The sequence below is a fragment of the Pimephales promelas genome, chromosome 21, assembly GCF_988280905.1.
Source record: "Pimephales promelas chromosome 21, fPimPro1.hap1.1, whole genome shotgun sequence".
Lineage (NCBI taxonomy): Eukaryota > Metazoa > Chordata > Actinopteri > Cypriniformes > Leuciscidae > Pimephales > Pimephales promelas.
In genome coordinates, this window is record NC_142789.1 from 29,631,264 (window position 1) to 29,646,806 (window position 15,543).

The 15,543-nt window shown below is 35.2% G+C and overlaps 1 protein-coding gene and 1 long non-coding RNA gene across 2 annotated transcripts; one reads left to right on the plus strand and one right to left on the minus strand.

Moving 5' to 3' along the window:
• Nucleotides 1-986: 986 nt before the first annotated feature.
• On the minus strand, nt 987-9,714 carry LOC148970493 (uncharacterized). Its single transcript, XR_016148528.1, has 3 exons — nt 9,602-9,714; nt 5,197-5,324; nt 987-1,811 (listed from the first exon to the last, which is right to left on the minus strand). It is a non-coding gene; the product is annotated as an uncharacterized LOC148970493 (long non-coding RNA).
• On the plus strand, nt 8,190-9,791 carry LOC120480834 (small ribosomal subunit protein bS16m). Its single transcript, XM_039674254.2, has 4 exons — nt 8,190-8,361; nt 8,494-8,520; nt 9,265-9,525; nt 9,648-9,791. The coding sequence occupies exons 2-4, from the start codon at nt 8,508-8,510 to the stop codon at nt 9,761-9,763; spliced, it is 390 nt and encodes a 129-aa protein (XP_039530188.1). The 5' UTR covers nt 8,190-8,361; nt 8,494-8,507; the 3' UTR covers nt 9,764-9,791.
• Nucleotides 9,792-15,543: the final 5,752 nt, after the last annotated feature.

Consider the following 15,543-nt stretch of genomic DNA (forward strand, 5'->3'; position numbering starts at 1 on the left):
AACTTCAGAAGCTAGTTACTTCTGGTCAGCAATACAGAGCGACCGCGAAAACGGAAGTTCAAAGACAATATTCTAAAGATGGCGGCGCCCTTGTTTCTCTGGTGCATAAGGTTTATAGGGGGAAAATACACTATATAGCTACTCAAATTGAGGGCGAGTGAGTGATGACATTTTTTTTTCCATTTTTGGGCAAACTGTCCATTTTAAAGGCAAAAGCAATGGGGGAAAGAAATGCTGAACTTGCATCTTCGAGTCCTGAAAGAAAAAAAAACAGACTATTATGGCTCTAGTTTACTAGGGTGTAAACTGTTTTGTCCTGTGTTTCTCAATCCCAGTAATATTTGGTCTTTGTTAAAATTGGGCAACCTGCTGGATCTGTGTGTGTGTGTGTACACACTGGACGAGCTCCAGACTTTGCTGGCAAGTTTAGAGAAGCGCTGGGGAACCCGGTACACAAACCGCAGCTCGGTAAGGCCTCTTCCTCTCTCCTTCACGCTGTCCACACTCCCCACAGACTCTTGTTAACTTGCTAAGGCTTGCTCACATCTGCTGAGAATTATCACAATGTGTTATTGCTTACCAAGCAGAATTATTTTATCAGACGGAGAGAGTGAAAGTGTGTCGAGTTGGGTCGCTGCGGTAACTTCACAGTTTCTCTCGCTTTTAGAAATGACACGTGACATGCATGAGGAAATATTAAGAGACAACTATATCAAAAACTAAACTCAATCTCAACTTGTACCCACCCCACTCCAATGTTTTAAAAAACAGCTATTTCTACAGGCCATACATTGGATTTAATAGCCTACTGTAAATTTACCGCTAAAAAACAAACAAAACAAAAAAAACACTTTTTCCAAAAAGCAAAGCAAAGTAGAGAGAGAGAGGGGGGACCAAGAGGGTATGTTAAACTGCAATATAAACACTAAACAGCTTTAGTTGATAGTGCATAAACTTTAAAAAAAAAAAAAAAAATTTAGAATGCAATTTGAATTTTCTGTAGAAAATTGTGTGCTTGTCCATGCAAAAGCATGTTAATTTATGGCTGATATGGGCTGCATCCTAAATCCCATACTCTCTTAAACATCTACTATTATTACATCATGATCACCACTAAAAAAAAAAATGTTCTATATAGTATGAATTTAATCCGTACACTCACGTTATCACTGTCATGTGACCTCCAGTGTCGCTTCACTGCCTTTCACAAATCCTTTCCCGTGGCCTCATGGGATACTAAAGTGTCCATCGTATGCACACTCAGAATCCGTCCAGAAGTACTAGGTCATCCCCTTTTTTGAGCACTGTGAATTCAGAGATACTCGTCGCATACTGATTGTTTGCCAACTATATGATATTTCGGATGCAGATGCTCTCTTGATCAGTCCCTCCTTCAATGTAAGTATTTTTTACCCATGCACTTCTTGGTGAAAGGTGAAATCAAAACCAAAAAAATGTGTTGCAACATACATTAAGCATCGCATCTCATGTTCACATCGTCTTGAAGTTTCACTTTTTCCCAAGTGCAGTTTTGAAAGTAGATGTTGCAATTCCTTTACATGGAAGGCACTAGTATGCCTGGAAGCACATGCATCTGGAGACTCTGACAGGCTTTAGAGGAGCGCAGTAGGAGGCCGGCTGGATTGCAGAGATGGAGTGGAGTGGAGGAGAAGAACCCCTCGTGTTTGAGGGGACTCCTTAAGGAACACAGGAATGTGGGGGCCGATCAAGGCGAGCTGCAGACGTCTTAGACTTATTGGTAAACAGCAGTTGAAAAGATAGTCCTCTGCATTGCCAGAATGCCTTATCACCTAAAAGCAGACGCGTCACCTGTCTTTGTCATTTAAATACAAAGATATTTCAAACGAATCTTGCTTTAATGCCTAAATATGAATGGAATGTGAGGGTGCTTCTTTAGAGAGTGAGCAATGAAAAAGTAGCATAAATTAGCTATAAGTGATTGTAGAAATTCACCCATAGAATCCAAAATGGCTTTATAAAGTCAAGAAGCCAATGCCCTGCACTAATAATCCTCAAAATGTGCTAAGACGTGAAGCGTAGATATTGACCTATTGGCCCACGGCAACATTAAACTCTATCAAAAGCAACTTCCATTACCAGAAGAACAGTTTAGCTTTGTCTGGTAGCTTTTTTGTGTTGTAATATCATTCATCAGGTTATTTTTAAAAAAAATAATATTTATTTTACTGACTAAAATGACTTGAGATCAATGTTTCAATTAAAACATGCTCATGAATATTTTAATTACATTTTATCTCACAAATGAAGTTCCAATTATGAATTCTGTCAAACACATTCCAGTGCCAGAAACTAACACTATGAAAGGCATGAAACATTTGGTTCAGTTTCATTCAGTTGCATTAGTGATTTTATTAGCCATCTCTTGCCATACGTGAGAGATTGTATATGAATTTTCTTCCCAGGGTCTTTCCCTGACCCTTCCCATTACACGGGACACACAAACACGCATGTATTCACACTATAGCGTCTCCAATTCACCTATACTGCATGTTTGTGTGGGAAACCGCAGCACCGGGAGAAAACCCATGCAGACACATGGAGAACATGCCAACTCCACACAGAAATGAACATTATTCTTTGAATACAGCAATCTAGATCTATCTAAAGTTAGTCTTTAGGGTTAGAAAAACATATTGCAGCAGGCAAATCATTGCTCTGCCCAGAACACCATGGGCATTAAACTGATATCAAGATCTATTGACCCAAATTAAGATCCTGCTGTGTTCCTGATTACCCCTTTTGACATGGGATAAAATTGCAATTTTCTTAAAAATGAGCCCATTCTGTTCAGTTTATGTTCAAAACAAACAAAAAAATCAGATAAGAACACCGTTGTGTCACCACATATATACAAATCTAAGATTTAAAATACCAAAAAAAAAAAAATAAAAAAAAAAATCTAAATCATGTTTTGGGATTTCATGTTATAAATGAATAGATTTAATTTAGTTAGAAAAAAACCACTCTTAAAAGAAAAGGATTCAGAACCTTAGAAGGTTCTATCAGCGCTACGTATTTGGAACCCCTAAAAGGTTCTATACAGGAGCCTTTTTAAGGGTTCAATAAGGGTTGTAACCAGGAAAAAGGTTCTAAATGGAACCTTTTGGATTCGTTCATTATTTGTTTTTGTCCTTTCCGGATTAAATATTTCATATTATTGACAAACATCAAGACCCTAAAATTAATGCATGTGAACGATCACAAAATTCAAGATATGGGGGTTAGAAAATGTATATATTTATATCATTTTATGTAGTTAATCAATATCACACGAAGAGTGCCATTTCAGTTTTTCTCCTCCAAAAATCAGCATATAAACAATAATTTAATTACAACTATGGATAATGTAATCTATGAATGAATAATAGCCTATAAAGAGCCTTTGTGCCAAAAGGGTTCTTTCTTGTCATTATAGAACCTTTTTAAGCATTAAAAGGTTCTTTGGAGTTGAGTAAAGAACCCTATGCTTCATATATAGAACCCCAATGAACCTTTTTTTCTAAGAGTGTGTAGATGCTCTTTTTTATTTGTCATTCAGAATGCCTCAGATGTATCGCGCTCCATTCGCTAGCCTAGATTTATGTATGTTTTTGAAGAATACGACCTTGGTTTTCTACAAAACTGTCTTTGTGATCTCAGCGAAACTTCAGACGAACTATAGGGCCATATCCTCTTGCGTCCTGCGAACTGAAGTCTGACCTCTTGAACCTGCGCGCTCAAACAGGGTCTGGACACTCCAGAGTGTGATCAGGTCGCGACCCAGCAGGGAGGTCACAGCGAGTTAAGTATCGTTCTTAAACGTAGGGGTGAGAGCTCTTATCTTTAATGAAGTGTGACTATCCTGCGCTGCCACTGTCTGGCCTGACCGCCCTCTCGGCTAAAGGCACGCTATGAAGAGGAGACGAGATCTCATCTAATCTGCCCGACTCAAAAAAGAGACGTCCATAAAGCCCTTCAATGGGAATGATTTGTTTCCATCATCCTCCAGGACAAATCTACGTATATAAGGCCACTCAAACTGTAAATGAAAGAAATGAGAGAACGATGCCAGAGATCAGATGCCACATTCACATGCAAATTGCTCGATGAAGGCCGTTTATTAAAGTTTACATCAAGAAACAAAGTGAAGTTGCAATGTTACAACTCTTGGATTGTTGCCATTCATATGAATAATAGAATAGATTCATGTGGTTTGCTAAATAAACTTGCTATGCATAACTGTAATATCATGAGCACTTCAGTTTGCCATTAACGCATATTTAAAGGGATAGTTCACTTTGAAATTAATTTTTAGTATGTTTTAGCTTACCGTCTTTGTTTCCACATTAGTTTCAATTTTGATATTTTTAGGTTAAACCGTTCTTGTCTGTCAGTCATATAATGGAGGTCTATGGTCACCACCTCAAAGAGCAGCACAGAGAAGACAAATTAAACATGATTTAATGACTCGTACATGTAAGTTCACATTGATGGCCTGAGACACGAAACAAGCGGTTTGTGTGAGAAAACGAACAGGATTTATATCGTTTTTACCTCTTGTTACCACAGCCACGTCCAAGTGATCTGAGGGCGCGGGCGCTTTGTGGCCGTGGAGGTAAAAACGATATAAACACTGTTCGTTTTCTCACACAAATCGCTCGTTTCGTGTCTTAGGCCATCAATGTGTACTTACATTTACGAGTCATTAAATCATGTTTAATTTGGACTTCTCTGTGCTGCTCTTTGAGGTGGTGACCATAGACCTCCATTATATGACTGACAGACAAGAACGGTTTGACCTAAAAATATCAAAATGGAAACTACAAAGGGATACATCTTGGATGCGCTTGAGGTAAGCTAAAACATATCAAAAATGTATTTCAAAGTGAACTATCCCTTTAATATTTTCTTACCCAATCAAGAGTTTTGACATTGCTAGTGTGAAATATGCGGTATAACAGTTTCTGTTTACACCCTCTGATATAGAAGTGTAGGCCCTGTAAATCAAACATTAATCAAAAGTTACAAACATGAATGTATAAGCTTGTGTTTTGCTCTTAAATAAAAGAGTCATGAGACTCTTACAAAGCTTAATAACATGTGATAAACATTGTGAGATGTCTTAATCAGTTAACATCCCTCTTTTCACCAGAATGAAGGAAACTCTCTGTTTACCCATGATGAAAGTGGCAGGATCCATTTTGCATGCAGTCCGAATTAGTTTCAGTGAATCCATCCAGAAGCCCATGACAGATAAAACAGATCATTTGATCCATGACTCGTGAAGCCAAACTCTCTTCACCCTGTGAGATAACAGATCACATGCTCACACTTAAAACAGTCAAATCGGTAAAACAGACAGTGAACGCAGGTATAATATCAGTTATTTTAATGAGGAGTTCCCTTATCTGGATATTCTTCTTACTTCAAGTTTGAATCATAGCAAATGCCCGAAGAAGGCGTTTAAAATAAGTATCAAGCTCCTGAACATGTTGGTGCATTTGTGACAACTTGCCCCATGTAGCTGGTATCGTCATTAAATCCAAATTTTGGACAACAGATGTAAGTAAATTGTATAAAATTGCAAGAAAACACATGAAAACTTGCCTCAACCAGACCTTGTCAGTTCAATCATTTGTTTAATATCTATCTTCTCACTCTTAGAAGAAAAGGTTCTATATAGAACCTTAAAAGGTTCTATCAGTGCTACGTATTTGGAACCCCTAAAAGGTTCTATACAGATTCTTTGTAACCAGGTAAAAGGTTCTATGGAACCTTTTTGGAATCATTCATTATCATTTGTTTTGTCTTTTCCAGATTAAATATTTCATATTATTGACAAACATCGAGACCCTAAAATATATTTGAATGCATGTGAATGATCACAAAATTCAAGATATTGGGGTTAGAAAATGTATATATTTATATCATTTTATGTAGTTAATCAATATCACACAAAATCAGGTGATTAAAATGTCATATAAAAAACAATAATTTAATTGCAACTACAAAATGCTGCAGGATAATGTAATCTATGAATGAATAATAGCCTATAAAGAACCTTTGTGCCAAAAGGGTTCTTTCTTATCATTATAGAACCTTTTGTAGCATAAAAGGTTCTTTGGAGTTGAGTAAGGAACCCTATGCTTCATATATAGAACCCAATGAACCCTTTTTTCTAAGAGTTGCAAACAGTACATTGATTTAAAGTATGCCAATGTGGTTACTATAGCACAAACATGATGGTGTTTGAATCGAACATTTTAAAATGAGTCAAAATCTTATAGTTCCCAAAATATAGTCCATAACCAGCTTCTGTCTTCTCCACACCATAATGTTAAAAAAGCAGATTAAAACCATTACGATGAAAATGGTGGCATATAATGAGTCAATCATCTTCAGTTTGGATTGTATTTATGATGATGGGCATAATAAATTCAGTGGATTTGCTTATTTTCTATTCATTCTGGGGTTTATTTTTCATTTTAATAAATATTACATTGATATTTGGCACAGGAACAGTGGATTAAAGTTGCTTGAAAACTAAAACTGAAGGTCTTTATGTATACATTATCAGTCGATTTATGATGCATGCACATGTTTCCATCTCTGCTGTGGTCTCATAGCAAAATCATTTACCACTAATTACAAAACTTTGAAATGATTTGACACTGCGGCTCAACCACTTATAAACATGGTATAGAGGGAATATCAAAATCTTGTTTCCTGCTTGTTGCTTTAAACAGACCTTGTCCTTAAGTGAGGAATTCTCTTTTTTCTGGTGCGTTATCTGGTCATCCGAACAAGCCCGACAGGACAGTCACGGATGATTACGGCCTTAAAAGCTTGTCTTATGGTCCACGGGAGCATGAGATCTTCACAAGAGCATCACACACACACACGTGAAAAGAATGGGAGTTTTCAGCTCAAATTTCTCTGCTGATCCACCATTAAAGATGCATTTGGTTTGCCCTGTATCTGGATCTGTTCATTCACTGTCTATTCATTTAAACACTTACGTCAACTTTCCACCCGACAATAAACTTTATAAAACAGTGATGTGGGAGTACACCAATCCATGCTGGTGTGAGGCTACTTTAGTCTGACAGCGTGAAAATAATAGACAGTACTGGTCAAAATTTTGTTTTTTTTAGTCTCTTATGCTCATTCAGCCTGTATTTTTTTAAACATACTATTGTGAAATATTATTACAATTTAAAATAATGGTTTTCTGTTACTTTAAAATATAATTTCTTCTCAAAGCTGCATTTTCAGCATCATTACTCCAGTCTTCAGGGTCACATGATCCTTCAGAAATCACTCTAATATGATGATTTATTATCAATGTTGGAAACAGTTGTTAATAACATATATGACAACAATTAGTAGTGCTGCCTAATATTTCTTTGTACCTTTTTTTCAGGATTCATTGGTGAATCAAAAGTTAAAAAGAACAGCATTTATTAAAAATAGAAATCTTTTGTTTTGAGGTCAGTATTTTTTTAACGAAATGAATATTTTTATTCAGCAAGGATGTGTTCAATTTATTTAAAAGAAAAAATATAGTAAAGATCAATGTTAGAAAATATTTCGATTTTGAATTAGAAAAAACACTAAGCAGCACTTCATATTTCCAACATTATTAATGCGTCATCATATTAGAGTGATTTCTGAAGGATCATGTGACACACTGAAGACTGGAGTAATGATGCTGAAAATTCAGCTTTGATCACAGGAATATATTATATTTTAAAGTAGCCTGTATTAAAATAGAAAATTAATTCACAATAATATTTAATTTAATATTTATAATAATAATTTGCAATATTTATTTTCTTTCTCTATTTTTGATCAAATAAATGTTTGAGCATTAAATATTTATTTTAAAATATTAAAAACAGTAATGTTTGCAAACATTTTCCTAATTTAACTTCCTTTGAAGTCTGAAGAAATCATAGACAGTAAATGAATAAACTATTTGCTAATTCGTGTTTTCAAAAAGCAAAACAGGTCTTCGTAGAGCAATACCGTCACCTAGTGTGTATACTTCACATTACACCAACGCAGCGTAGAAACATGAATATTAATGACGTCACGCTACTAGAACGTACTGACGTCAAGTAAAGTACTTAATATTCATAAGCAACGCCTTTTCTTTTGCCATAGTAGGATCAAGAAACACTTCCGGTCCACAAGAAAACATGGCGGCGCCCTCGCGAATGTCATGTTGTAGACTGTCTTTATAACGTTATTGTGTGTTCAAGCGCTACCACAAACACGTTAAGCTTATATTTGTATAAAATTACACACGTTTCTGCATGCAGTTACTGGATTTATAAGGTATGTGGGGGTTATTCGCGAAAACCGGCTCATATTATGCATGCTGTCAATTATTTTAGTTGGTAATTACGACATTTTATAAACATTTACTTCTTATTATTACTAAATATTACTCTCTTTTGTTGTCAACAGGGAACCTGTCAATCATGGTCCATTTGTGTAAGTATTGTTAATGCTATGGCTCTCTATGTTGGTCCTGGAGACTCACATTTGGGATGTTTCCCTAATCTAATGCTGCCCACTCGGAAATATCCTTTCACTTCTGAAGTCGTGATCTTATCGCATTCAAATTTTGACTTGAGAGGGCGTTCGTGTCCTATTTAGTAACTAGGGAACTAGTATTTACGATAATTCCGCTAGCACGTGAAGGCAGCATAACACACAAGATTGAAGTTGAAACTCCATATTTTGAAATGTTTGTCAAATAAATAAAAAAAGGCACCTAAAACTTAGCATCCATGACCAGGAGTCTTCCTGCTTTACTTCAGAATTAAAGCCTCATGTTTCTGATACAAAACACTGCTGTCCTAGTGGAAAATAAATAGCATAAAATAAATGTATTACTACGGAGCCCTTAAAGGGACCTTTGCAAAAATAAAAATATACAGACTTTCAGAAACGTATCTCGTGAGCACGTGAAAGTCTGTATATTATTATTTTGCCAAAGGTCCCTTTAGGGACTCCATATATTTCAAATTCATTTTTGGTGTAGCCGGTATACCAGAAATACATTTTTCATATGTATGTACTTAATAAAAAAGTTAATTAAAAAAAGCGCCAAAGCGTTGCAGTGGAAAAGCACCAATAGTCTCAAGCAATGTGTTAATGAATTTGTAGTAGTATGAAGTGATATTTTAAATACATTTTATTCACTAGGGTTTTTATGCATTGTCTTTGTTTTAGCATCTTACCTGCTCAAGAAATATCACGGTGGGCATGTGGTCATCAGGCTGGCATTAGGAGGCGCCACTAACAGACCTTTCTACCGCATTGTGGCTGCGTATAATAAACGGTCAAGAGACGGTAAATATATCGAGCAGCTGGGCTCATACGACCCTCTCCCGAACATTCACAATGAAAAACTTGTCGCCTTCAATTACGAAAGGATCAAGTACTGGATTGGATGCGGCGCCCACACAACACCACCAGTGGACAAACTTCTAGGTAAGGAGATTTCTTACTTAAAAAAAACAATGCTTGGTGATTACAGCAAAACTCAAGTCACCTGATAAACGCATACCTTACCACACATTCTGCGACACTGATCCTTTTTTTCCTCCGGGTAGGATTGGCTGGATTTTTCCCACTGCATCCAATGACAATAACGGAAGCAGAGCGGAGACAGAAAGCCACTTTAACAGAAGAAGTTAAAACGGACAGTCAAGACCAAGTGGAGCAGTAAAACCAAAATAAAGTGCAAATCAATAGTGTTTATTTTTCATTTTGTTCATATTTTAAGGGTTTCGGCAACCAGCGTAAACTTCACATGTGATTCAAATTTCCTTGTTACCCAATAAAATATCAAACATCTTGGAAGATAAGAGACTGAAAGTGAATTCTGTAATCATTAAACTATTGTAAACACATTCTCACGTTACTGAGAAATGATGGCAGTTAACAAAAGAAATTAATAAATGATCTGGCCCTGGGAAACTAAACTGAAAGTTTCTGTTCTTTGTTTGAGTTCAGGTTAACTGATCTGAACCTATACACACAATTGTGTAACTCGTTTATAGAAAGCCATGTACTGATGTATTGAACTGGATACACCCATTTTTATAATTTGTCAGAGGGCACAGATTCTTTCTGAGGTCAGCTTATTAAGTTCAATACTAATAAACATCAGCTATAAGCCCAGAAAATGCATTGTGTAAGTCTATTAAATAAATCAGAGGGATGCTGGACGGAGCTTGTTAACGGACACACACACACCATATGTTTCTTAATCCTCTGAAGCTGTCTGCTCATTCTTTTGTTATATACTACGTTAGTGAAAGTTTTTGATTTTACTTGGCTCTGTAATACAAATGTAATGTAAATACAATGTAAATTGTGTATTTCTAAAGAGACATACATAATATACTATACAAAACATTCCCTATACACAAATGAATTAGATTGTTCTCTTTAGAAATGCACAATTCATTGTAATACTGGCTCAGACATAATTGATAACACTTTAAAGTTAATAATTCTTCTTGGGAAATTTCATATTCATAAAGCCAAAGTAATGTCTATAAAACCCTCTTTTAATTTCTTTTGTAAAGATGTTAAAATATTCCATGACTCTTTGATTTCAACTACTAGAAATAAGAAGTGCATAAAAACATCTCAAATTTTGGAAAAAATAGTTTGTAGAATTTAATGTTTTACTCTGTACAATGTAAGATCTGTTATGTGTTTTCCCCATTATGTGTTTGTCTTTTGTTGTAAAATGTCATTATAAGCTTTTATAAAAGTTGAATATATATAAAAAAAAGAAATGCACAATTTAATATTTAGTGTTGCCTATTATAGAGCATAAGACAGAAGGTTAAATTAGGAAGACTATCATTTTTGCTTAATTGCTGCTGCTATATTTTTACATTCCAATGACTTTAAATATGTAAATGGTTTTAGAAGAACGTGCTGTTGAGACTATATGACGTTTCTGTGTAAATGAATCTGATTGCCGTTCAAAAGATATGATGCAAAACTGTTTGAATACCATCTTCTTATCTTTTATGATGGTTGTAAAATGCTTGTATACTGTAATTCAATTTATCAATGGTGTGTCAAAAGATTGTTTAAATGGATGTGTATTCTGGCTTGCCAACATGAGTAATAGCTGAAATACAATAAAGTCTTTCCAACGGAAATCAGATTCACTACATTTACACAGAAACGTCATAATTTCAACAGTACGTTCTGATAAAACCATTTACATATTTAAAGAAAAATATAGCAGCAGCAATTACAGGGCCAAGCAAAATAATAGTTTTCCTAATTTAACCTTCTGTCTTATGCTAGGCAACACTTAATAAAAAATTGTGCATTTCTAAAGAGAACAATCTAATTCATTTGTGTGTAGTGTATGTATTCTCTTTAGAAATGCACAATTTTTTATTTAGTGTTGCCTATCATAGAGCATAAGATAGAAGGTTAAATTATGAAAACTATAAGAAAAAGATTTCTCAAACTTCACTCTTGTTGTTGTTACCTAAAAAAATAATTTCTTTATTGAAATAAAGCTGACATAAAATGAAATATAAAACTTAAACTTCTCATCTTTTATGATGGCTGTAAAATGCTTGTACTTGCGTTACTTTGCAATCTAATTCATTTGTTTATTGAGAATTATGTATGTATTCTCTATAGAAATGCACAGTTTATTTAGTGTTGCCTATTTTATATATATGGTTAAATTAGGAAAACTTTTAAGAAAAAGATCTCTCAAACATCACTTTGTTGTTGTTAAGTAAAAAAAATAAAATATTTCTAAAATAAAATATAGAATATTTCTTTATTGAAATAAAGTTGACGTAAAATGAAATATAAACCTTAAACTAAAAAAACAACCTTTGATTAAAAAATAAGAAAACTTAAGTTAAACTAACTAAAAATTAACTAAAACAGGGATACAAACAGCTAAATAGAAATACATTTCAAAAAAACAAAATGAATAAATAAAAAAAATGACGAAAACACATCACTAAATCAACCTAAAATGAACTATAATATATACAACTAAAAGCTAATTCAAATAAATGTATAAATAATACTATAAAAAAACAGAGTCCAAAACAAAGAAAAAAACGAGTCCACACCCTGAAATACACATTGTCATGGAACGAGGAAACGTGAATGAGATTTCATGTCCGTTCTTTCCAGCCATTGATGTCAGCTTGTCTTACTCATTATTTATACACAATTGTGTTACTTATTGCTCTTAAATTGAAATAAGTCAACAATTGAAAGTCATAACAGTTCTAAATTCATCAGCAAACTACAAATTAAATGAATCACACTACTTAAAAAATACATGCATATAAAGGTAACGCCATTATTTTTTCAAAAAAGAATATTCAGAATTATTGGAGATTTAAGCAAGACTTGACATCAAATGAAATGTAAAATTAAAAGCAACAAATGTATCAAACTATTTGTATGTATAATCATAAAAATGCTTTGTGGGAGACAATACACTTTCTACAAAATCTTATAAATTGAAATCTACATTTCAGAAACAGAAATAAGCACAATACTGAGTCAGTTTCACTGTTCCACCCATCCTACAGTGTAGGAGCCAATCTAGCTCTTCCAAATCTCGCTTTTCTTGCTTAGTTCGGGACACTTTCCCCGGTTTCACAGACAAGGCTTAGACTCTAAATGCATGTTTCAGCTGAGAGTAGCGTGCACTGCTATAACTTAAAACATGTCAGTGTCATTGTTTTCTTTTACAATCTCTTACGTATAATGTACTTATTGTGCTCACGTTGTATTGTAAAACATTTTTGCTGCTATTGACGTTAAGGTTAGGGACAGGTGTGGTGGTATGGGTCGGTTAAAGTGTAAGGGAAGGCGTTAGCTGTGTATTTAGATATAATTACATAAGCTGCAATTACATGCTGTAGGTACTTTTAAAATATAAGTACAATGTAAAAACATGCATGTACACAATAAGTCCATTGTATCAAATTATCCGTTTCAATGCAAGTACATAGTCCTTAAAGCCACTTAAAGGGCACGTATTATGCCCCTTTTTACAAGATGTAATATTGGTCTCGGTTGTCCCCAGAATGTATTTGTGAAGTTTCAGCTCAAAATACCCCATAGTTAATTTATTATAACCATTTGAAAATGTCATTTTGGGGCCTGTTTGAAAATGAGCTGTTTTAAAAGGCATGCCACTTTAATGCAAATGAGCTGCATATCCCCGCCCTGCCTTTGGATGAGGGCGTAACTTGATACCTAGTTGATGTCATTCAGCGTATGTTTGAATCAGAATATAAATAGCACAAAGAGACTCCGGCAGAATAAACATATGAGAATGGACGAGTACATCTCGGTATGGTTATTTGATACATTTATGTACTTACAGAGTTGTAATCGCGTCCTCTTTGCAAGTATGGAGGAGCAACACACACACACAGACACAAACACTGACGCTGGCGCATTTTTTTAAAACTAACGTTACATACACATGCTGTGATAAAGTTTGCTACGTAACTTACAAGCGAAATTACATTTATGCGAGGGACCTGTGGCGTCATGTTTAGCTACTTGTCATACAGGTGCTTCTGTGGCAAATGTGAGAAGATGGCTAACTTACAGAACAAGAACATATATGCGGTTTTTAATACAATATCTTTAAAAATATATATATATTTATAAACGTGTGGTTACACACTATACAAACAAGGTTTAAATTATATACACTGACATTCTACAACGACAACAATTTTAGACGCTTTTGTTGTTGAATTGGCTGACAGACTGAAAAGACTATTTGCTCAAAAATCATAAAACACACTTACTGTTACTGGAGGTGTCGTTGGATCGCAAACAGTAGACGACGATCCACACTTGAGGATTAACTTTTAAGCCACAACAACAGGATTAACCCACGAGTCGATAAGTTATGTTTCCAAGAGACATTACCGACTGTCGTTGAAACAATGGAGGATGGTGTGTACAGATCACCGAGGGCGGGGTCTAGGCCACAGCCACACTGTCAATCAAACCCCTTTCTCACTTTCTACGTCACAAAGAGCTGAATCTCAGAACAGCTCGTTCTGAGGCAGTGGATATGATTTATTGAGATTATAAAAAAAACACTGGGTGGATTTTTATCATTCTAGGGTGGTTTTGCTCACACACTGCCAACACACATTTATGTTCAAACACCATGTAAAAGTGAATTTTCCATAATAGGTGCCCTTTAATATAAAGTGGGACCGTAATTTTTTTTCTAAGGCACATTTAAGGTAATTAAAATGTCCTTATTGATTTAACGCAGAGACAATTTATACAGAGACATGCCACTTCCTCAATCCTCAATACAACTATATAGGGGAAACCTGTAACGCCAAAGATGGCGGTTGTATGCACATAGTTTTGCTGTAGTTTAAATCAACACTGAATCAACACTGAACTGATTTCAATAATGACTGTTTAAGCTAATATATTGTCTTTCTCCAACACATTCTCATCCTATGGCGTCATATACGACGCTTTTGCCAATGCACATGGCACCCTTTAGCGTCAATTTACCACGCTTCGGTTATGGGTAGGTTTAGGTCTGGGGTAGGGTTAGGGTTACACCACTAGGAGGCGCCTTCTGGCCCATATATATCTGCGTCTCATAATGACGCTAAAGGGTGCCATGTGCGTTGGATGTCTAAAGCGTCAGTATTACCCCTTGGGATGAGAACGGGCTGCTTTCTCAGAGCTGCTTTACAGCAGAATTGAATCCTGTTTGCATCATTAAATCATTATATTTCTGCTTATCACTGTATTGCTTTGAAACAATCTTGCATTTCCCAAAAGCTGACTCAGACTGGTCTGTTGGTAGGTCAGACTGGAAACCAGTTGACTGCTTAGCTAAACACCAGGGACCTCATGTATAAACGTTGCGTACGCACAAAATGGGCATAGAAATATGCGTACGCATTTTTCCACGCGCACATCGGGATTTATAAAAAATAAACTTGGCGTAAATAAGTGCGCACAGTAAGGATGCTCTTGACCGTGCGTACGCACTCTTTTAGAAGAGTGTGTGTTTTGGCGACACCGATGTTGAGCTGGAGTTAAGCGTCTTTTTGGTCACTATTAGACAGAGAATCTAAAGAAAATTATACATGTACAGAAATATAATTCAAATATAATTTCACAAACCTATCATCACTTGAAGCAAACATGGATCCCTTCTTAAATGACTGCGCCAGCACACGCGTTTGGTGAAACTGATGCACATATAGCCTATAATCTAACGGCAGATGGAGTAAAAGCGTAAATCTTCATTATGAGTCCAAATCATAAATACAATGCATGTTCAAAATAACAGTTTAAATAAATAAAAGAATGATTTAAACTAGTTTTACTTCTGATATAAACATTTAGCTTAGATTAAATATGCCATTCTCATTAATGGAGTTAAACACGTAAACTACACGAAATCATTACTGAGAAGTTACAAAAAAA